At 42.0% G+C, this 22,928-nt stretch overlaps 1 protein-coding gene across 2 annotated transcripts; it reads right to left on the bottom strand.

Annotated features, from left to right (window-relative positions):
- Window positions 1–2,036: 2,036 nt before the first annotated feature.
- Window positions 2,037–22,721, bottom strand: ZBTB34 (zinc finger and BTB domain containing 34). 2 transcript variants are annotated; one of them, XM_081896502.1, is made up of 3 exons: window positions 22,450–22,721; window positions 21,790–21,969; window positions 2,037–11,706 (listed from the first exon to the last, which is right to left on the bottom strand). In XM_081896502.1, the coding sequence occupies exons 2-3, from the start codon at window positions 21,843–21,845 to the stop codon at window positions 10,206–10,208; spliced, it is 1,557 nt and encodes a 518-aa protein (XP_081752628.1). In that variant the 5' UTR covers window positions 21,846–21,969; window positions 22,450–22,721; the 3' UTR covers window positions 2,037–10,205. The 2 variants fall into 2 exon arrangements, with proteins under 2 accessions (XP_081752628.1, XP_081752629.1); XM_081896503.1 differs by lacking the exon at window positions 21,790–21,969 and having other exon boundaries at window positions 22,450–22,719.
- Window positions 22,722–22,928: the final 207 nt, after the last annotated feature.

Below are 22,928 nucleotides of genomic sequence, written 5' to 3' on the forward strand. Positions count from 1 at the left end.
CTCCTCCCACCGAGGTCTTCCCCCATCCCCCTCCACCACCGGCTGCGTCCCTTTCCCCCCTCCCTCCAAATACAGTGTTCCACCCCCTACCCTACACTGCCCAGCCTCTGCCTAATAACTTGCTGTGAAAGCCTCATCCAGGGTCTGTCAATCTCTTTAAACCTCTCCCTGCTCATCCCATCTTCTGTTTTAGGGCCATAGCTCAGTGACAGAGTATCTGCTCTGAATGCAGGCCCCCATCTCCAGGTGGGGTGGGAAAAGGGCTCCTGTCTGAAACCCTGGACAGCTGCAGCCAGTCAGTGTAGACAATTCTGACCTAGAAGGTGGCAAATGTGTCCTCTTTTTTTGCCTTTTAGAATATGGCAACCCTATTATAGGGACCACTGGGACGCAGGTGGCGCTGTGGGTTAAAGCCTCAGCGCCTAGGACTTGCTGATCGAAAGGTTGGCGGTTCGAATCCCTGCGGCGGGGTGCGCTCCCGCTGCTCGGTCCCAGCGCCTGCCAACCTAGCAGTTCGAAAGCACCTCTGGGTGCAAGTAGATAAATAGGGACCGCTTACCAGTGGGAAGGTAAACGGCGTTTCCGTGTGCGGCTCTGGCTCGCCAGATGCAGCTTTGTCACGCTGGCCACGTGACCCGGAAGTGTCTCCGGACAGCGCTGGCCCCTGGCCTCTTAAGTGAGATGGGCGCACAACCCCAGAGTCTGTCAAGACTGGCCCGTACGGGCAGGGGTACCTTTACCTTTATTATAGGGACCAATTCTGACTTTGCCAAATTAATAGACTATCCAGAAATTTGACCAAAAGTATTTATTGTTTGCATCAGTGTTGGAATAGTAGTATGAGGTTTCATAATAAGTAAGAGTAATATCTTTTGAAAATAAAACTAATTTATATTCAGCTGAGTAATGGACTGCTTTATGAATCTCATCATGTTGTTTAATAATACAGGCTAGGGTTTTTAAACAGAAATTCAGAAACAAAGGTGATAATGGGCATCCTGTACGTTGACTATCTTTAGGAATCCTCCCTAGCCAATGCCACCACCGTAAGGGCTGAAAATTAAAGCCTCTGGGGTGGCAGTTCTCATTATACTGCTACTGCCACTATGGAGGACAATCCAATGCTGCCTAGAGTGCGAGGGGGAAGCATCCATTACTTTGCCTAAACAAGAAAAAAAAAAGTAGATGAGCAACAAGCCCTGGAGGCCCAGGCCAGGCAAGTTGCTTGTCCCCCTCTCAGAAGCCAGCCTGTGGAGAAGAGTGTAAGGAAGGATTTATTTTGTTTGTATTTATACAAAGAAAGAACATAATATTTGGGAATGTAAAGTTCCAAGTGTAACACTAATATGTGCTGATGAGAGCTGAAGCTCAACAGCATATGGAGGGCCACAGGTTCTCCTCCCCTAGTATAGTAGGTGAAGGTACACACAGGATCATTACACAAAAATGGCAATGTTGGAGAGATCTGTAAAGGGTTTGCCCTAGCTGCGGTTTCCCAAAGGAACACCACATACACAGGCTTTAAGAGGGGCAGGGTGATTAAGACTTTATTGATACAAATGTACGTAGGGGTTAGTCTCCTGAAAAATCAAAGACTGTGATTTAGTGCACTTAAACCTCATACTGCACACTGCTAGGCTACACTAGAAAGAACCCAAAACAGATCAGGTCTTTTTTCACATTTTAACAAGTTCTGGCAAGTCTCCACCTGTGTTGGAACAAAAACGGCACAATATTACGGAATGGAAAAGTTCCAAGTGTAGGACTAATATGTGCTGATGCGTGAGTAATTAAGCACCTGTAATTAGTATTATCTGTAAAATTCTAATGCTGACCTACCTCATAGAGTTATGAAGTTTGTTTTTCAAGGGAAATATGGACAAAAGGAGGCAGTTTTGGACAGTAGTGACATCATTTGGGCAAGGAAAATGGTTCTGGATTCATAATGATTTTAGCCAGCCACAAGGAGAAGATAAAACCCCATTGATAGTCTTCCAATTTTTTTTTTTAAAAAAACAGAATTCAAAGACAGAATGTGTGCTTCAGAAGCATTTTAATTTATAAACAGCAATTCCCATTGACTTTATTTATACCATAAAAAAGGCAATTTACAAGCAAGAAACAAGAAATCCATCAGAACAAAACAAAGCAGCACTGAAATATTCATGTCACAAAATCTAGAAACAAAACAAAAAACCGAGTACAAGATTAAAATAATCATTTGAATAAATATTCTAAAATATTTCATGCTATAAAATAATCCTTAATGGCAAGTTAGTTGCTTTTAACAGCATCCGCTTTAGCTAGCTTCATTTACTTCATATGGTGATGAAGTGTGGAGTTTGTGAGGTTACCGGTTTAATATTGCAAGGTATTGACATTGAGGTTAGTCATTCAAAGTGTTCAAATATTTATGAGGAAAAACAAAATCAATCTATAAATGGTAGATGTTTACTTAATAGTACAATTTTCTGATAAAACAAGTGTAGCTAGATGATGCAAATCAGCCATGAGTTTCTCCTCTAAATTGAAAGATGTGTAAACAGGCCTTCAGCAAAGTCCAAAGACTAATCTCCCAGTATGCCCAGTGGTTTTCACTCTTTTGACTCTTCAGGAATTATTTCCTGCATTGGACTGATCTGTTAGGGGACTGCTGGATTCTGAGGCATGTTCTGGAACAATGGAAGGCAGATCAGAACCTACTGGGTGGCTTGCAGTAGACCAGCAAGGGTTTCTTATTCCTAGCTCTTTGACAGCACCAAAGAGCTCTCACAGCTACTGAAACAAAACTGGTGAGGGGAAGGAAGCAGGAGTGGATTTTGGTTTGCAAGCACTGGAGCTTAGTTCTGGTACCAAAATTAAATTTCTTAGCTTATGACTTCAGGTGGATAATTGGCCTTGTGGGCTGAATTAGACCCACTGGCTAGCAGTTCCTCACCACTGGCTTAGTATTTGTTCAGAGGCACCCTACACCTTTATGTTAAATATCTGTCCACCCCACTGAGCCACTGTTTTGTACCTGCTTCTGTTGTGTGTACTTGAGGCTTCTAGGGTAAAGGGGGGGGGACCATGCTTCGTGTCTGCAAAGCTCTTCTGGGATGTATTCTCATGTTCAATCTAAGTGCTCTCCGAGCTGCATGTTGGGCCTTATGTCCTGCATGAACTGAAACTTCAGCGTAGCGCGCAAGCAGTACTCCCCTGCTGGCTGCAGTATTAGGAATGGCAAGCATTTTCCCACGGAAGAGCCCCAAACTTCTAGGGAATGCAAGGGTTCTCCAGAGCACAGGGTTGTATTCAATGTTAGTCATTTGGGTTAACTGGGGCCCATTCATTCCAATGGATCTACTCTGAGTAAACCTTTGAAAATTTTGAAAACCACTGCAGCATGCTGACAGTAGGACAGCTGTGTCCTGTGTCTTAAAAGCAGATATTTATAAAGGTTATAACCACAGCCATGTTACTGACGCTTTGCTCCATATCTCCAAGTAGGGACACAGAACAACTCTCTCAGACCCAATTTCCATTTAGCATTTATTATGTAAGCTTGCATAACTGATTTAATGCACCATTTTAAGGACGTCTGAGAGCGCAACAGGCTGTATAGTTTTAAGTCCTTTAAGGGTATTTAACTGAAAAAAGAGATGCATGACTGCCAAACTCTGAACATTCTGAATGACTTCACTGAACTTTGGGTTCAGTTGCTGAGTATTACTGTTGCTTACAATTCATGGAACTAAATAGACTCATTCATATATATATATATACTATATATTATATATATAAAGGATTTACACAATTCCCAAATACTTTAAAATATATAAAAATTTAATAAATAACCCTGACCAGTCTAAAAGCACCATTCAAGGGTAAAATTCCCTTAGAAAATAGATTAGGTGTTGCATATTTGAGTCCCTTTTCAGTGGCTTCAACATGAAACCCTTTCAGATGACAAAAATAAAACAGAAGTCACAGTAAACTAAAAACATACATTTCAAATAAGATAGATTTCAGTCAAGATAAAGCTCTGTCACACCCTCTTCTCCCAGCCCTTGTTTAAAAATTCGTGCTAATCTTATGTTAACCCATAACACTTACATCAAAACAACTTAATTCTGACCAGAAATAAATGAAAGACTTTCAGAATATATTTAGTTATTCTGGGAACCTTAAAAGAGACTTGTAAATAATCCAATTTAGGCTAGGAGTGCTCAATCCCAGAGGTGGTTTATGTGCACTTTAATCTCAACCCTGCATGTAGGTAATTGGCTCTTTCCTACATGCATGGTGTCTGTGCCATTGTGGGGTGATGCATATGTAAAAAGAACATTTATCCATGGTTAAAAGAAATTGTGTGTATGTGTGGACTGCTGGATTTTGCTCTTGAGAGGAGTGCACATTATCCCCTCCCACTTAACTATGATTAAGAGCCTTGACTAGTTTTAACCATGCTGAACTAGCCAGGTTAAGAACCAGATGGAAACCTGGTTATAGTCTTATTCATAATTAACATCAATTCAAACATTGCTCTTGGCCAGGATCAAGGTGGTGTGGTGTGGTGAGATTTTGCTCCTGACCTCTGAACTGTGGCTAAAAAGAGGTCAGGTCTGCAACAACTCTAAATAAGCAAGACATGGACAAATCTGGTAACTTATTATGCTGCAAAGCATAAAGGGCTGGCTAGAGGCTACTGAAATTCCACATGTCTCCCCTTAAGATGAGCATCCCTGATTTCAACTTAAACAGTAAATTCTGCCACCAGTGAAAGACAGTATCCTTTCTGCCATTAAAAGCATTCACACTTGAATACAGAACCAACTGTGAGGCGCTGCGTTGCTTTAAAAAAAAAAAAATCACGTATTTACAAAGCTATTTTCTGAGTCTTATTTACAACTTCAATAGAAATTATATGGAAGATAAACCAGTTAAGAAAAAAATAACAGCTGCTTAAAACCACAAATATTAGCAAAAAGTATAAAATTTATTTCTGTTTTTCACAGTTTGTAAATAGGTTAAAACATCTAGAGGAGAAAAAAATGACACTGTCACTGTTTTTATTATTCTTCACATTGTCTATGTAGCTAAAAAGGTAGTTTGAGAGACTCATTTATGAACCAGCCTGCATGATTTCACATATTTTCTACCCAATATTTAATCTTACTGGTTTTCTTGGCTTTTGTGTTCATTTTAAATGAAATACACTAACAGCTGCACACTAATCAAAACTGTACAGCAATCAGTACTGCACAGTATTTTCAGAATTCACCTAAAATAATTCACTGCATGCTTTTCATCCTGGTGGACATAAGATATGAATTTCAAAGGATAAAAAGATGGCACCCCATTACCATGGAACCATAATGTGACAAGGCACGATTTAGATGCTGCTGCCTGACTTGAAGCTTTGTCTGCTAGTCTCTTGTGTGTTGCAGCACATCTAGGGCAAAATCCAAGGAAGACAAAAGCTGCTTCAACACAAAACTTTCTGCCCTACACACAGGCAACCCCCAGCCATTTTTACAGACACTGTGCATTAATGTAGACAACTGAGACAGGGAACTGGGAGGCTACAGGAAGCCAGCAACTCCTCCAATCAAACAGCATTTTGCCAGCTGCTACAATCTCCGGAGGTACTGCTGAGTGTGGGTAGAATGCTAAAACAGTATTCCTATGTCAAATTCCTTCAGAAATGTGTACACACAGTGTGTAATGTTGTGCTGTATCTTCACCCATTGATGATGTGGAGGGGAATGCATAATGTGTTGATGCATCCACTTAGGATAGATGCTGCATGTGGGGTGGGGTGAAAATGGGACATGGGACTACCACTAAAATAGAAAACTGCACATGTCTGCAGTTCTGCACTTCCTATAATTGCCTTGTATGAATATTGCATTGTTTACACAAATACACCTACAGAGTGTATGAGGACACCATTTACAGTGGTACCTCGGGTTACAGACGCTTCAGGTTACAGACTCTGCTAACCCAGAAATAGTACCTCGGGTTAAGAACTTTGCTTCAGGATGAGAACAGAAATTGTGCGGCGGTGGCAGCAGAAGGCCCCATTAGCTAAAGTGGTGTGTCAGGTTAATAACAGTTTCAGGTTAAGAACGGACCTCCGGAATGAATTAAGTTCTTAACCCGAGGTACCACTGTATTTGTGTGCTAGATTTATATCCCACCTTTCCACCAAATGGGTGTTCAAGGTGGCTTGTGTCTTCTGTGAACTGGCCTGTAGGCACATTTCAAATTCAGGGAAACAAATGGAAGATACGCAAGTTAACTACTCCAGATTAGATCTCTAGAGCTGCCTACATGTCCAGTGAAGCTCTTGATCTTTACAGTACTATATTATGGCTTGATAATTTTGAACCCCAATAGGCAGCAGGAAGAGGAAAAACATACCGGCCTTGTTCCTATGCTACACTGAACAGTGGCTTAGAGCTTTGTGCAAAATGGGCAGTGCAGTCCCTACTTTCTATGGTTTGAAGTTGCCTTCTTTAGAAACTGAGCAGAGCTTATTTTAAATCACCACCAGTGATTCTGTGAAAGTGAAGCTAAATGCTGCATAAGTCTTTTCAGCTGCATGGAAATCAGAGGGAGAAGTATAGGTGCCCAAGGCTTTGTTTGGACTTGCTGCGGCTCATGCGCACAGCACTAAACCATTATTTAGCATTATGTGAATTTGGCCATCAACATGAATGAGTATATGGAACTCAAAAATCTCTTGAAAGTCAGGAGATTGATAACTCCTAGGTTTTTAACAGTTCCACCACAACATTTGAACCTGAAAGCTGTACAATCAAAAATATCCAAAATTATGTTAAGTCACTCTTTGGTAAACTCAAACCAGTTCAACCATGTTTACAGATTCAAAAACTATATTTAAAACAACTTTTAAGATTGACACAGAGACAAAAGTCAGGGAAATACAAAGTTAACTGCCTTTCCCCTCTTTCCTTGACTAATACTACTATGGCGTAAACCCAAGTGGCTTAAAAGGCACCACAGCAGAGGTTCACTGTAAAGGGTTACATTTTTAACTCTGCATGTCCAGACTTTTGTTTGATGGTCTCAAATGCAAGCATATCAAAAGGTAGAATAAAATTGATTTGTATCTTAATGTGTTATAAGAATGAATGGACAGACATGTACCCTCCCTGAAGCAGGCTGGAAATGCAGAGGCCTGTGAAAAGCATTTCTCTGCATGCTTGGGATGGGTCTGTCACCAATTCCATTCTACCTGCCCAGCTGCATCCCTCCCATTTCATTTTACACCGCTCTAGCCTCCTGATCCTCAGAAGTGGATGGGGGTGGGGTGGGGGCTGTAGTAGGAAGTCAGAAAGCAGGAAAGGCCTGTGTGCACATATGGAATGTGCACTGAAATTGGCTTTTCTGGGGCTCCAGCCCTTGTTTATACTAATAGTAGAAAGGGAAAAGGAGGGAAGTTAGTGTTTCCCTGGGAAAGAATCTCTTAGGCAGCTATAGTAGGAAAAGGATGATCATTTTGTCTAACTAAAACTGCGTCTAGAGAACAAACCTGATTTACTGTTAACATTAATCCTTATTACTGGCTTTGATAAACAGTAAAGAAAAGTCCATTCTAAAAATACTACAGAAGTCTATTCTTTTAAAATCTCAAACAAACTGTAAGCCCTCAAAACCACTGCAAGCATCCAAGCTTCATTCTTCTTAAGTGATTTGGAAAATGAAAGCTGATATGGGGTGCTGGTTACAAATTGTATAAATCACTTGCTCTCCAGCTAAAGTACTTTTTATGGAACACTTTGTACAGATCTTCAAAAGCTCCAAACACTGTATCTATCAGCCACCCATAGTATAACCACAACTATTTTCTCAGTGTTTTAAATCACAGAATATAAGTGAAAAATAGAAGTAGCTCCTGAAGAATGAGAATTTTGAAGGATTATGACTTCCTATTAAGAAAACCCATACACTTTTATATGATTAAAATTCACAGTTGTGAGAAATTTAGGGAATCATACAAGAATTAAGAACAGAGGCTCAGATTCAAAAGTCAACACATTAAATTACAAACACACAAAATCTTGAAGGCAGCAAGAAATCCACACATTCTGAATATCCTATCTGGGAGAGGTGTCAACAAATTTTTGTGCAGCGCTCCCTATTTCACTCAGTGGGGAAAGAAGCAAACATCCAATTTGTTTTAAGAGGGAACAGAATGCTCCTACAAGTGGGTGAAGATTTAAAACGCTAATAAAGAGAAAACGGGTTCCAATAATTCCGTATACAGTACCTGCAGAAGGATCCTTTTTGATGGCTACCAGCCATGTAAGCATCTCACTGTGCCTCACTGCCCAGGCTTGTTCCAGCATAATTTTAATGCCTCTGTACTGCTCTGCCAGGAAACCTTAAAGCTATAGCAGCACTAGCTTAGGGAATATAAGGCAGAAACTGAAGCAGAACCAGGAGAGGAGACAGGTAGGTGGAGGGCGGGGGGGAGGGGTCTCTCTTGTCATGCAGCTTCTGTCACTAACAGCTTTCTATCCTGATGAATATATCTACCAAGAAGTTTCTCATTCTGCCAAGCATAAATATATCCAAGTATATACGTACTAAAAATATTATTCACAAACATCTGTATTCTATTTACTTGATAAGAGTTTTCATACAGCAATTATTTGCCAGCTCACACTTTTGTGAGGTGTTTTCAGGCAGATAAATAACTGGAAAAATCTGTGATTCCACTATAGTAAGGTTTCACATTTTTTTATATCTATTATGGATGTAATAGAAAAAAGTTAGCACCACTTTAGAAAGATACTGAACGTCTGAAGGAGAAAAAAAATAATAATTTCTAAAAGGATGTGTAAATGTGTTTGTCATTGGCTCTTTGTGAAAAATAAAATACTGAGCAGCTGTTGAAATTATGGAGAAGCCAAAAGAACTTCTCTAACACAATAAGATATATTGCTCATAAATCCCGCATGGCATTGTTACAAAAAGTAAAAATACAAGTGCTTTAATTTCACTTGAAAATGGTACATCGGAAGTTATGGCGCACCTGAAAACAGCTCTGTGGAAGTGATTCACTAGAACACTGTACAGAAAATATTGCAGAAATGATTGCAACATCCTGCTTAGCCTTCTTTAAACCAACTATATATAATCAGAGTGATTAAAGTAAGACTGATTTACCTGGTATGCTTTCTACAGTACGAAATGAAGGTAGATTCTGAGGATAGTAAAAACATTTAAAACCACAATGCTACTTTTGGGTTGGCTAGTATAACAACACATTTCTATATAAAAAAGGGGCAGCACCACAGGTTGTCTAGTTTATATTCTAGACAAAAAACCCAAACAATCCCCATTGTAAAGTTAATACAATTATGGCATTTGGTTTATGCATGCTATTGAGCAAAGTTATTTCAAAGCATTGCTCACTTTTGGACACAATATATGAACATGGGGGGGGAAAGCAAAGCTTCATGAAAAAGCAGGAAAAAACCCTAAAGAGAAGATTAAAAGTTGAAAGCCTTTTATAGAGAGGTTTTTTTCCTTTCCATAGTATGTAAATACTTCTACATTCACCCCAACCAAAAGAGAAAAAGTGAACATCGTATATATGCTTATATATAATAATATATATTATATAAAATTCAAAGCTATCAAAATAGTTATTCAAACAACAACAAATAAACACCCACCCAAACCCACAATTTAGTATGAGACATAGATGGGACTCTGGGAGGTATACCTTATGCTCCTACATAACATGTTTGTTAAGGCTGCCATCCTAGCACACTACTGGAAGCAAGTCCTATTGAATTCAGTAGGGCTTGCATCCAAGTATACCTACATAGGATTAGGCTGCAGAAAGCACAAAAGGAGAGGCTATACTATTCGGCCGAATCTGGTTGTTTTTATTATCTTTCACTGTTGAAGCCCCAGCCTCCCTCCTTCTTCATGTATTGTTTGCAAAATATTATGCTCTTTATAAACATTTTTAGGAGTAAAGCTAACCCTACTTCCTTCCAAAAAAGAAAAAAAGGAAAGAAAAAAGTCAGTAGCCTTCTGTCCAGGAACAGGGACCAGAAGACTTGCAAAATCAGGAAAATGACAATGCTGTTATACCTGTTACAAAACTTATCAAAGAAACGAGAAGGAAATGCGTTGATCAATGTGCTTTGTTTGGGTTGCACTGAGGGACGCAGTAAATTTTAATCAGATGTCTGTATATCCATGCTATAATCCAGCGTTTCAGAGGCTGAAGCATCATCATCTCTCTGTTCGATATAGGCTTCTGTTCTTTCTGGAGACTCAACTCTGCTTCTTACTTCTGCTACACCAGGATGATTCTTTCGCAGGTGCTGGTTTAAAGTTCCCTGGAAAGGGAAACATTTTCCACAGACTTCACAGCGGAAAGGTTTGTCATCTGTGTGGCCACGGATATGGTATTCGAGTTGGTCCTTGCGCGTGTACTTCTTCCCACAATATTTGCACACGAAGGGGGTTATTCCCATGTGCAGCCTCATGTGCCTATCAAGACTCCCTTTCTGGTTGAAAGACTTCCCACAGTATATACAGATTAATCTTTCACTGTATGCATACCAGTGACCTCTTGAATTCCTTTCCCGTGGACTGTTTTCATAACCTGGGTGATTCGCTGCAGATTCTCCATCAGCTCCTTGTGCTGAAACATCACTATGCAAGTAGCTAGTAGAGATCCGTTTTTGACGGCCGCGGCCTCTAAGAGAACCTAGCATGGATCTTGAAGAGCTTGAGTTTCTTAGGCTTCCAAAGGTGTCAGGTGCATTAGCAGATTGGGATGAGCCATGGGAATATAGAGAGTAGGCATTGTGCAATACAGAACTGTAGGCGCCAATGTTAACAGCCACTACTTGCTCGCCGTCCACCATTTCAGTGTGGTATCCATCATCACCAAGAGAAGAGCTATCTGAGCAACTTGGCCGGTCAGATTTTTCCATTTTAACTTTCACCTCAGCAGCCTGGCTCTCTCTGACTACCAAGTCCCCTTGGTCATTATCACCTTCAATCTGAATCTCATATTCTGAAATGCTCCCGCTACTACCACGGTCTGAGTGCCCTTCTTCTTGTAGACGGTTACGGAAAGATTTGTTGGAAGTTGTTTCCATTCTTAAATCACTGCCTGAAGTAGACTGCCGCACCTGAGAACAATAGGGAGGAGAGATTTCCACTGGATTGGCAAAATAACTGTCATCTTTAACACCGTTGTGGTTTTCTGGAGCATCTTCAGCACCAACAGTGACAGAGTCAACTTCACCGACACTGATCTTTGAATGGATACTTTCAAGTATCTGTGTGCACTTATCAATGACACACTGCATCTGCAGAAAACTAGCTGCAGTTAGAAAGCTAACAACATCCTTCAGTTGCAAAGACATCCTTCCAGTGTAACAAAAAGAAAGCAACTGTTCAAAGACACTGGGATTTTTAATAACTGATATTGAGAGGCCGCTCATGGTACTTAATGCAGAATGGTCACGGAAATATGGAGAACTGGCAGCTAGGACAGCTTTGTGAGCTCTAAACGGCTGACCCTGAATATGCACAATGATATCACAAAGCTTTCCCTGCAGGCGGAGCTCATTCAATTGGCTCAGTACGGTGCTGCTGTACTCCGGAACGTCAAACTGGATTAAACTGCTGCTGTCCATGTCTTCTGGTGTATGGTGTAACCTGCAAAAGCCACAAAAAGAAGTACTTATAAATCAGTACTTAAAAATCCCTGGTGCTTTAAAGATTGAAAGCAGTCCATTGACATGCACAGTAACTTACACTGCATACAATCTATACATTGTTGAGACCGAAAATACAAGCAGTAGCAAACAATAGTTTTTACATGCAGCAATAAGACTTTCCCTTTTACATACATCTGAAATGTTAAATTCAAAGTAACGTGGGATGTGACTTGTGTAGTGTTACATGTAGTAGTACTAAACTGACAAGTTTGTGAGTAGGTAGTTTGCTAGTGAACGTTTTCTCTACATAATTTTGCAATTAGCAGTTTCAGTGACCCAAAGCTACTAACACTTGTTCGTATCAGAAATCTTAAGGACTCTCACCTCCTAGTTGATTGGGAATCAAGCCTTGAAAGAGTACACTGAGTGCAGAGCTGGACAGGCAAGGAAAGGAAACACAATCTGAACAAATGCTTTAAGCAGCACTGTTGATCCCAAGTACTGCTGAAGCAAACTTGTATGTCATGCAACATTACAGATGCCAAGGGTTACAGATGATCTTGCAATACACTGAGGTTCCTTCCTTTTGTGGTTTAGAGATAGCCTATCTCAAGTGTTTTCCTTTCAAAACCTGCTAGGTGAAAGAAAAACAACAACTTTTGCCAAACTAAAGTTCTCTGCTTTATTGCAAGCTATTAATGCACATTAAAGGTAAAGGTAAAGAGACCCCTGACCATTAGGTCCAGTCGTGACCGACTCTGGGGTTGTGGCGCTCATCTCGCTTTATTGGCCGAGGGAGCCGGCGTACAGCTTCCGGATCATGTGGCCAGCATGACTAAGCCGCTTCTGGCGAACCAGAGTAGCGCACGGAAACGCCGTTTACCTTCCCGCTGGAGCGGTACCTATTTATCTACTTGCACTTTGACGTGCTTTCGAACTGCTAGGTTGGCAGGTGCAGGGACCGAGCAACGGGAGCTCACCCATTCACGGGGATTCGAACCGCCGACCTGATCGGCAAGTTCTAGGCTCTGTGGTTTAACCCACAGCGCCACCTGTGTCCCTCGTTAATGCACATTAGCAGCCATAAAAACATTCTTTTCCTTATGGTTATGGTAAAGATTTTCTAGTTAATTTATTGAACTGTTAAATGGTCATTTGCCTAATGCTTTGTAGGAACATGTGTGGAGCCATGTAAAACTGTTCAGGTCTCATGTGGGAGGGGTAGGGAGAGGAAACCTTTATTTCCTACCACCCTGAAACCTTTTCTACACACTGTGCTGGCTGCCAGCCTTGATCCCAAGCACCTTATTGCTGTATAACAAATGGAAAAGAAGTGGTGTTCTGGAAAACACCTGAAAGAACATAAAGATGTTTTTTACTCAGAGTCACAGCACACCTCCCTAACCATAAATGATCTTCTAGTACACTATACATTGTTAGCAATTCAAGCAGGCCAGTCATACCCCCTTAGCCAGGGGTCAGCAAACTTTTTCAAACTGTCCCTCAGACCTTGTGGGGGGCCGGACTATATTTTGTTGGAGGTGGGGGAATCAACAAATCCCTATGCCCCACAAATAACCCAGAGATGCATTTTAAATAAAAGCACACATTCTACTCATGTAAAAACACCAGGCAGGCCCCACAAATAACCCAGAGATGCATCTTAAATAAAATTACACATTTTACTCATGTAAAAACACACTGATTCCCGGACTGTCCACGGGCCGGATTTAGAAGGTGATTGGCTGGATCTGACCCTTGGATCTTAGTTTGTCTATGCAAGCTCTTAGCTCTTATGTTCTCCCCTTCCCAATATTCCACAGGTCTGTAAGTCATTGAATATAAGCCCTTGCACCCCCTTCTCTTTTTAAATACACCTCTCTTTTTATTTATGACTCAATAAGAACATAAGAAGAGCCTGCTGCATCAGACCAATGGCCCATGTAGTCCAGCTTCCTGTTCCCATGGGACTAGATGCCTGTGGGAAACCTGCAAGCAGGACGCAAACACAAAAGTGTTCTCCCTTCCTGTGGTTTCCAGCATCTGGTATTCAGAAGCATTTCTGCCTCCAATTGTGGAGGCAGAGTAGCCATTGATAGCCCTTTCCTCCATGAACGTGTCCAGTTCTCTTTTACAGCTATCCATGCTGGTGGTCATCACTGCCTCCTATGGGAGCAAGTTCCACAGTTTACCTACATGAATTGCTTTCTTTTATCTGTCTTGAATCTTCTAACATTCAGCTTCACTGCTTGTCCACAAGTTCTAGTGTTATGAGGGAGAAAAAACTTTTCTATCCACTTTTTCTGTACCATTAATAGTTTTATAAACTTCTATCATTTCACCTCTTACTCATATTTTTTCTAAACTAAAAAGTCCCCAAAGCTGCAGCCTTTCCTCCTAGGTGAAAATACCGTATTTTTCGCACCATAGGACGCACCAGACAATAGGACGCACCTTGTTTTAGAGGGGGGAGAACAAGGGAAAAAAATTCTCCCCCTCTCTGCCCAGCACCCCTTCAGCGAAGCGGCAGGAGGTGCTGCGCAGAGAGGGGGAGAATTTTCCCCCTCTTGTTTTCCCGCTCTAAAACAAGGTGCCGTTTAAGGTGCGTTCAGGCGGCTACCTTGGAAGCCTGGAGAGCGAGAGGGGTCGGTGCGCAACGAACCCTCTCGCTCTCCAGGCTTCAGGTTTCTTCCGACCTGCTCTTTGGGGCTGGCAGGGGGAAGCCCACCACCAGCCCCAAAGAGCAGGTCAGGGAGCAGCGGAAAGGCGCAGCGGAGAGGCTGCTGCCATAGCCGCGCGTCACCTCTCCAGCCGGGAGAGGATCGCGGGGTGCTTCTTTAGCCCCCCCCCACGCTCTCCCGGCTGGAGAGGTGACGCGCGGCTATAGAGGCTCCTGCCATAGCCGCGCGTCACCTCTCCAGCCAGGAGAGGGTCTCGGGGTGCTTCTTTAGCCCCCCCCCCCCGCGTTCTCCCGGCTGGAGAGGTGACGCACGGCTATAGAGGCTCCTGCCATAGCTGTGCATCACCTCTCCAGCCGGGAGAGGGTTGCGGGTCTATGGCGTCTTTGCTGCATAGGACGCACACACATTTCCCCTTCATTTTTGAAGGGGAAAAAGTGCGTCCTATAGAGCGAAAAATACGGTATTTCAGGCTCCATTTTGCATCCAAACCAATAGGCATGGGATCACCAGAGTTTGGTACTAGAGTGAGTGATGACGACACCTGTACCAAAAGCAGAGGGCACTGACTTGCAACTTACACAACCAGGCATAGCCCACCAGGTCCATATTATTGTTTGGCAGATGCTGGATAGTCTCTATATTATGGCTATCTCAAGCATGCAAAAACAGGTGTTTTATGGAGATTATGATGGGATGTTATATTTAGCTGGTGGACTGCATTTGGCTTTGCTGGTCATTAGTTGTTCGTATATTACAGCCAGCACAGAATATTATCTGCAAGCACCTGATATAATTCCATTTTTGGGTTAGGCTGGTACCTGGATAGGAGCTTATATAGGAAGGCCACATATGCTACTGTGATCACCTTGCATGAGAGGTAGTAGAGAAATATAACAATGAGATAAATAAACTGTATTTTAAAATAAAGGAGATATAAAAGGAATTATCTAATATAAGTTGCTGTATTAACAGTCAAGTTTCAATACAAAAAAAATCAGAAGTATACAGTATTAAGCATTAGAGTTATCTTTTCTACCAAATTAATCACATTAATGTTTCCTACTTCATCTGTTCTCAGATATCGGAAGACACAAAAGCCTTTTTTATTCTGAAATAATTTAAAATCTACAGAAAATGGCAAATAGAGGACAGATGAAGTAAAATGCTGCCATCTTTTCAATTTGACCAAACTTCAGAAGTCTTTCCCTCCACAGTTCAGTATCTGAGCTGCACAGACAATATAGTCAAGCCAACTTTACTGTTAAGAAGTAGATTTCAATATTCAGTTTTTATTAAATGGGAAAATTCAATTATTTCCACCCAAATGAGGCCTTCTCGGGAAAGAACAAAGCAGCAAAATTCTCCTTTCCCCAATACAATTCCTTCCTTCTTGTGATTTAGTTTTTTTCCAAACAGAGAAAACATTATTATTTACTTCTTTTTTATATATATATAAAAGCACAGTTCTGTATATGTCTACACTGCACACAAAAACTAATCATATATATTCCACAACACTCAGAGAACTGTCCCCTTTGGGAATGCTTTGGGCTACACATGCGGCAAACCCGGAAGTAAAGGAAAGTTTTCCGCCACCAGCACCTGTGCAGAACAGCACGCCTTTGGATGCAAATGTTTCGGGGGTAAGAACGGACTCCTGGAACGAATTAAGTTCGTATCCAGAGGTACCACTGTACATGATCCCAAAGGTATAACAATAGTTTCACAACAGATGAATTAAATATATATTTGCATTTTCTGTAATAGCAAAATTGCTGAACTGTTATGCTGAAATGGCTATAAAAGAACCAAATCCCGATTTGGGCCTTGAAAATGCAAATTGTGCAGTTAGAATAAGTTATGCAAGTTTGCTCATTCTCTATGAATAAAATCAATATGCAACCTTTTTGTGGGGGGTGGGAATCTGTTCTTTTCTTGATGAGTTAATTTACAGAAGTGACAGCTATATGGGACAGCTATATGTTCCATGCAAGGAACAAGAACTCTATTACATGGACCTTGACACATTTACAAAGTACCATAAATATGTACAGTATTAAAAATAAATCAAGTAGTGCAGTGTGCTGTTGTACAGCTCCCTTTCATTTCAGTAATGCTTTTGCCACAGAAGTTCTCCATGAACTGTGCCCTGAACATCAGATCTGTCTGCCCCCCACTCTGTTATACTTAATTATGACCAACTCAAAGCCAGTTTCTGCACAAATCCTCACCATCAAGAGAACTAGAAACCTACCCATCAAAGTGATCACAATTCTGTACTAAATGTCAGAGTTGCATGTATACTCTTTGAGTATACTTGAGACACAGCATATCCAAGGCCATCCACCAAATTATCTTAAGATACACAGCACATGAGTGCATACTTAGGATCTCATCCCAGATCAATTCTGCCAGAACTCATGAGCTCCACCTTGCCTGGGAGCAAAACTTGCTCAACTGGACTGATGCACACCCGGTTTACCCCCCTTTTTTTGCAAGGATCCCATCAAGAAAGAGATAATTTGATGGTCCATACCCTACCTTCTAGGGCTGGGCAATATCTGATTTTCAACACTGCAATATTTCACCAGTTAAACATCACAATATACTGATATATCGCAATGTCTGAAATAAGGATGGAGCTATGTAGATGCATTGTCTCACTCCAGTTTTTTCCGTATTGTGATTTTTGCTTAGTGCACACATTTCACAATTTGCGATATATTGCCAGGTCAAAAATTATGCAACCAATATCATTAACTGGTTTTGGATGCTATATTGATATATCACCCTGTCCTACCTTCTAGGGGCCCCAACGTAACCTATTATTTTAAAAAAAGTACCAACAAACATCTTTGACAGAATATGACACTGGGGAAATAAGGCTAATGTAGAAAAATTGTACAAATAGCTTTCCAATATTTTCTTAAACAGAACCAATTAAACATAAATTTATCCACAGCAATTTCACTGTAGATTGAGGAATAAATGCTGGATAGAGCATTCCAACTCTGAGCAATGCCAAATGAAAGGGCTTGTTATGACATAACAGAAACTTTGCTTTGATTCTAAATATTCAACACTAGTTTTTTGAGCAGCCAAGAGACACTCTTCACCTATAAACTCATACCTTGGTTTTCGAACTGCTTAGTTCTCAAATGTTTGGGCTCCTGAACGCTGCAAACCTAGAAGCGACTGTTCTGGTTTGTGAACTATTTTTGGAAGCCGAACATCCAACGGGGCTTCTGATTGGCTGCAGGAGTCTAGGCATGAACAGCAGTTTTAACCAAAATTTTAGCTTATATATCAAGACCAGAGATCAATAGAAATTTGTCCAGCCCCCAATCATAAAAGTACATTCGACACACATCTTGAAAGGCCAAGAATACTTTCCAAAAATTTTGTTTAGACAGATTATAAAGCTTCAATCTGGTTAAACGTTCATACTTGTGCTCCATACAGCATTTGTGGTAATATCTTAAAACTGAACACTTGAATTGATAAGGGGGCATGCTGGCCTACCTTGACATAAAAGAAAGATGAGTGAATTATAGCTCTGTTGTGTATCTACAGTCGCATACAACACTTGCGTTTTCCAAGAGCTGGTAGCTTGAAATGCTATTCTCAGATATTTGTAAAATTTAACCTGTTCGATTGGTTGTCCATTGATTTGCCAGCAATGTTTGCATCATCTCTGAGTAAAAAATAAAACTTTACATTTATCATAATTAATCATACTTAAAGCAAACTTCCACAACCTGGTGCCCCCTCCATATGCTGCTGGACTAAAACTTCCATCACTCCTAACCACTGACCGTGCTGGCTGGGGCTGATGGAAGCTTTAGTCCAAAATGTCTAGAAGCTACCAGGTTGGGCAAGACTGACCTAAGATGAGAGCTGCCTAATTACAAGCAGAAAGAGCCAGTTTCTTTGGGTAAAGAAGGAAGTGTGAAAACTATATTTTGATTTCTTGTTCCTGGACTGGTTGACTATATTGTGCTACCTTATGCAGAAAAAACCCGCTAACCATTAATCCATACCATTTACTACAGATAGAGTAACTCCTCCAAGATTCAGGCAGAAGTTTTCCCCAGCCCTGCTACCCAGACTACCTGTGAAGGTAGAGATTGATTCTGGAATCTTCTAAATACAAAGCATTTATAGAAACCCTAGTGCAAAGCTAAATGTTTCTAACTTTAAAGTAGCAGCAGTCTTTATCTCCCAAGAACATACTTATTAGAAGTTTGCGGGGGTTTTTTTGCAAGCAACAGCTTCTGAACTGCATGGTGGAAGAGTGGCACAAGTCCTTCCTCTCCACTATGCAGATAACCTTCCTTGTAAGCCACACAAAAAGCCAGGCACACACAAAGGCAAAAAACCATCCATCTCAAAAAGGGGTCATTGATAAATCAGTCTCTCTCTATAGTTATTCCTCTGTGCAGTCACATGTACTGAGACCCTCACTCAGAAAGATGACCAGCTCTGTGGTTAAGGGAAAGTGCCTGCTCTGCTTCTCAACTATGCCATTGCATGTGAAATTGTTGTTTAAGGTGCTTTGATGGCACCTTTTCTACTTGCCTCCTGTTTATCCTGTGTTGGTGTAGTTGCTTCTACATGAACCATTGGATTTAGAAAAAGGCAGCCTCTCACTGTACTTTCTTATGCAGCATACATTGGACAGGTATGTTTATCATACCTCCACAAAAAGTCATGTGGTTTCGGAGCAGAAGGGGGCCTCCGAGCTGTGCATTTTGGTATTGCAGTGAGCAATAAGAGCAAATAAATATACAGAGAAGATAAAGCAGCCTTGAACGTACGGACTCTCGTTTTATTTAACTATGTTCACATTTTACAAATCAATAAACAGGACTTCTAAAAAAAAAAAGTCTATAAACCGGAGAGGCCCAATGAGGTCAGCACATAGAGATGATAAATCAAACTCACAAACAGTCACTTGCTTTGTCATGCCTTGCAAGGAAGATTCACCTCCAGAGAACCACAAACAGTGATGCATTGGGAAATTGAAAAAATGTCCTCATCCCATATTTTTACATGTTATCAGTATGCCACATATCACCAATAGGTTTGTGCAGGTTGGCCAGTTAAATATATAATTTATGGACTAATGGACTATATATAGTTAAAAGTAACACTATAAACCAGACATGTCCAATGTATGCTGCGTAAGAAAGTACAGTGAGAGGCTGTCCGAAGTCCATTGCTCACGTGGCAGTTCATTTCCTGGGGTAAATCTTCCATCCCAAAAAGCTCAACAACTTCAAACCTTGGTCGGGCCTCACGGCCCTCCACATCATCAAATCTGGACACCACTGCTATAAACCATATATGCTAGCTTACTATAAAACAAGGAATGCAATCTTGGGACACTTTGTGAAAATAACCAACAGAAGTAAATACAAAGATGTGTTATTTATAACAGGGTTTTGGTTTTTAACCCAACATCCCCCACTCCCACTTCCCAGACCAAAATTGTACCAAGTACACAAAATGAAAAGCTAAATGTTTTTGCAGAAAGGTAGAACATGATGCAGGTGTAGATTTAGCACAAGAGAGATATTGGTAGGCACATGTGAGGTCAGTGGCAACGAGAGCACAATTGCACTGCTGCCAGCTGCCTTTCAAACTCACTTGCTCATTTCTTGGGCTGGGCCTGTCCAGGGATTTACATTTACCATGCGTTTGCAAAAAAACCCCCACCCCTGCCCCACCTCCAGTCTTATTGGGGAGGAAGCTCTACTAACAGAAGAATTGAGTTTAGTAGTTGCAAATGTACACTTCACCCACAGGCTTGAAAACTCAAGAACAACGAACCACACCTTAGGCACAGGTACTTATACACAAAGGCACAGCTAATTTGGAATGTTGACTATGTTCTAGGGGTAGAGAGGAGTTAATATGGTCACTTTTAAAGTTATTAACCCAGTGCAACACCTAGAGAATGATGCCCACAGAACTTGTTGATGAGATAATCATTACTATACTTCACCTCTACTCAAACATAGCAGAATTATAGGGCATACAGAATCTATTCCTCTCCATCAAATGATGGTATTCACATTCTGAGGCAGATTTTAATTAGTAAAGATTCACTAATTGTTTTCAAATACCAGGTCATAGATACTGTACTCAAATGGGTGTGGGGAGAAGGAACTTTCCCCCCCAATGATTTGTGTGCCACTTTCCACCAGCTGTCTGATTCAGTTGAAAAACGCTCAGAGAAACTGGTATTGAGGAAGAATCTGCAGAAAAAGTAGGAGGTGAAACCAATTAGGTAACCTGGGAGGGACTTACACCTGCCTGGGATTTCCATCACCTGCACTGGAGCACATCTAAGGAGGGGAGCCACATGAACCTTTCCTGTGCTACTGAGGAGCCATGATACAAGTGTAGTGCAGTTGTCAGTATTGTACCTGAGAAACAAGGGTTCAAATCCCCTCTTGGCCATGAAGCTCACCTTGGGTCAGTCACTACCACTCAAGTTATAAATAATTTGGAATAATGTGGAGCATCAACAGCCTCCAGGCCAGGTGGCAAAGACTGCAGACAGGCAAGCACTATCCAGATCACCTATATGATGCCACCTTCCCCTATTTCTTCAGACTCCTTCCCAAAGCCCACTCTTCCATGAATCTTTCAACTAAATCACAATTCCCCAGACTAAACTGGAACAAAATATATTAATGCATAACTGTATCAGCTCACATATGTCCCTTGCTACCTTGGCACCACTCAGCTGCCTTCCCGTCCTGTCAAGATTTCGATTGTAAGCCTCTTGGGAGAGGGAACTACACTTTTGTATAAGGATCCATATGAACATTGATGGTACTTCATAAATCAGGTGTGGCGAACCTTTGGCCCTCTAGAACTACAACTCCCAGCATCCCATGGCCACTAGCAATCCTAGCTAGGGCTGGGAGGAGTTGTAGTTCCACAGCAACCAGAGTGCCAAAGACTCCCTACATCTACCGTTTCATCTATCACTTATATAACACTGTTGCTTCTTCTTGAAGGAAACTCAAAATACTCAACAGACAACCAGTGCCCAACCTGCAGAGTCAATGTCAGGGGTCAGCAAACTTTTTCAGCAGGGGACTGGTCCACTGTCCCTCAGACCTTGTTGGGGACAAGACTATATTTTGGAAAAAAATATGAACGAATTCCTATGCCCCACAAATAACCCAGAGATGCATTTTTAAATAAACACACACGTTCTACTCATGCAAAAACACCAGGCAGGCCCCACAAAGAACCCACAGATGCATTTTAAATAAAAGGACACATTCTACTCATGTAAAAACATGCTGATTCCCGGACCGTCTGGGGGCCGGATTGAGAAGGCAATTGGGTCGCATCCAGACCCTGGGCCTTAGTTTGCCTACCCATGGTCAATGTGGTGCTGGGGTTCAGTGTCAGATCTGATGTCAAGTACACCCATGTATAAACTAGCAGTCAGTTATGAAGATTACTGGGTACCTTGGGGTCACACACACCACACTCAAGTTAGTCTGCTTCACGGGGTTGTTGTTGTACTTGGGAGGAAGAAAACCCAAGCACGTTGCCTGTGCAGAAAAGAAATGTGTGTGCATCAAATTACAATAGATTTCCATTTTTACGCAGTTTAAGGCTAAGACACAAAGAAGAAAAGCAGGATATGTTTGCAAGAGTAACGAACAAAGCCCCACGCCCAAAAGAACTAACCTGGATTCAATCGACCCCCTACAAAAGGGCCGTCATTGTTTTTGATTGTTAATTTGTTATGCATTTTTCTTTTTATATTTTAAACCACCCTGTGATCCTCAGGGGAAGAGCGGTATAAAAAAATAATAAATAAATAAATAATCCATTAATCCCCACATCGTTTTGCATCCAATAGGGAAGCACCTATACAGGAGTCTTACACCTTCGCAGCCCCACACCCTAACGGGGGCGGAGGGGTGCTGCTGCTGCGAACACCGTCCTTTGATGCCTTCGGCGTGCCCAATATGGGAGCTGGAAGAACCGTAAACCCCAGCACTCCTCCCCTCCCCCGCATTTCTCACCTGAGGGGGCGTCGGGAGTCTCCTCACATGGCGGGTCCGCCGGAGGGAGCTCGGTCCTGGCCCGAGTGCCACCTTCCCCCCGGCCGACGCCGCCGACGCTGCTCCCCCCTCAGTTCCCTCGGCCAGCAGCGCCCGGAAGCGAATCCTCCACTCTCAAGGAGAGGCACTTCCGCTACCGGAGCGCCACAGGCAATGGGAGGAGCGGTTGGGAGGCAGACAAGGAGGCATGTGGGGCCGGGGGCGGACCCGCGCGGCCACGCCCACCCTCGCGACGGCCACGCCCGCTTCTCGGCAACCGCTCTTTCTCCGGCGCCTCACAACAACGGGCTGAGGGGTGGCGATAGAAGGGCGCGCATGCGCTCTCATCTTTCCGCGCCCCCCGCTGGCTGTTCTGACACCCGCTGTACCTGGAGAGGTTCCTGCCCTCTCTTTTTATTTCCTTTGGGGGGGGGGGGGAAGGACGCCGAACAGGACTGAGG

Source organism: Podarcis melisellensis, assembly GCF_964234715.1.
Source record: "Podarcis melisellensis genome assembly, chromosome: Z".
Lineage (NCBI taxonomy): Eukaryota > Metazoa > Chordata > Lepidosauria > Squamata > Lacertidae > Podarcis > Podarcis melisellensis.

Bases quoted from the DNA above. Each gene is read 5' to 3' on its own strand.
- ZBTB34 (XM_081896502.1), bottom strand. From the start codon at position 21,845: ATGGGTGTACTTGACATCAGATCTGACACTGAACCCCAGCACCACATT. The intron at 11,707-21,789 runs GTAGGCAAACTA...TGGCTTTTGCAG, and splicing joins CAGCACCACATTGACCATGG to GTTACACCATACACCAGAAG.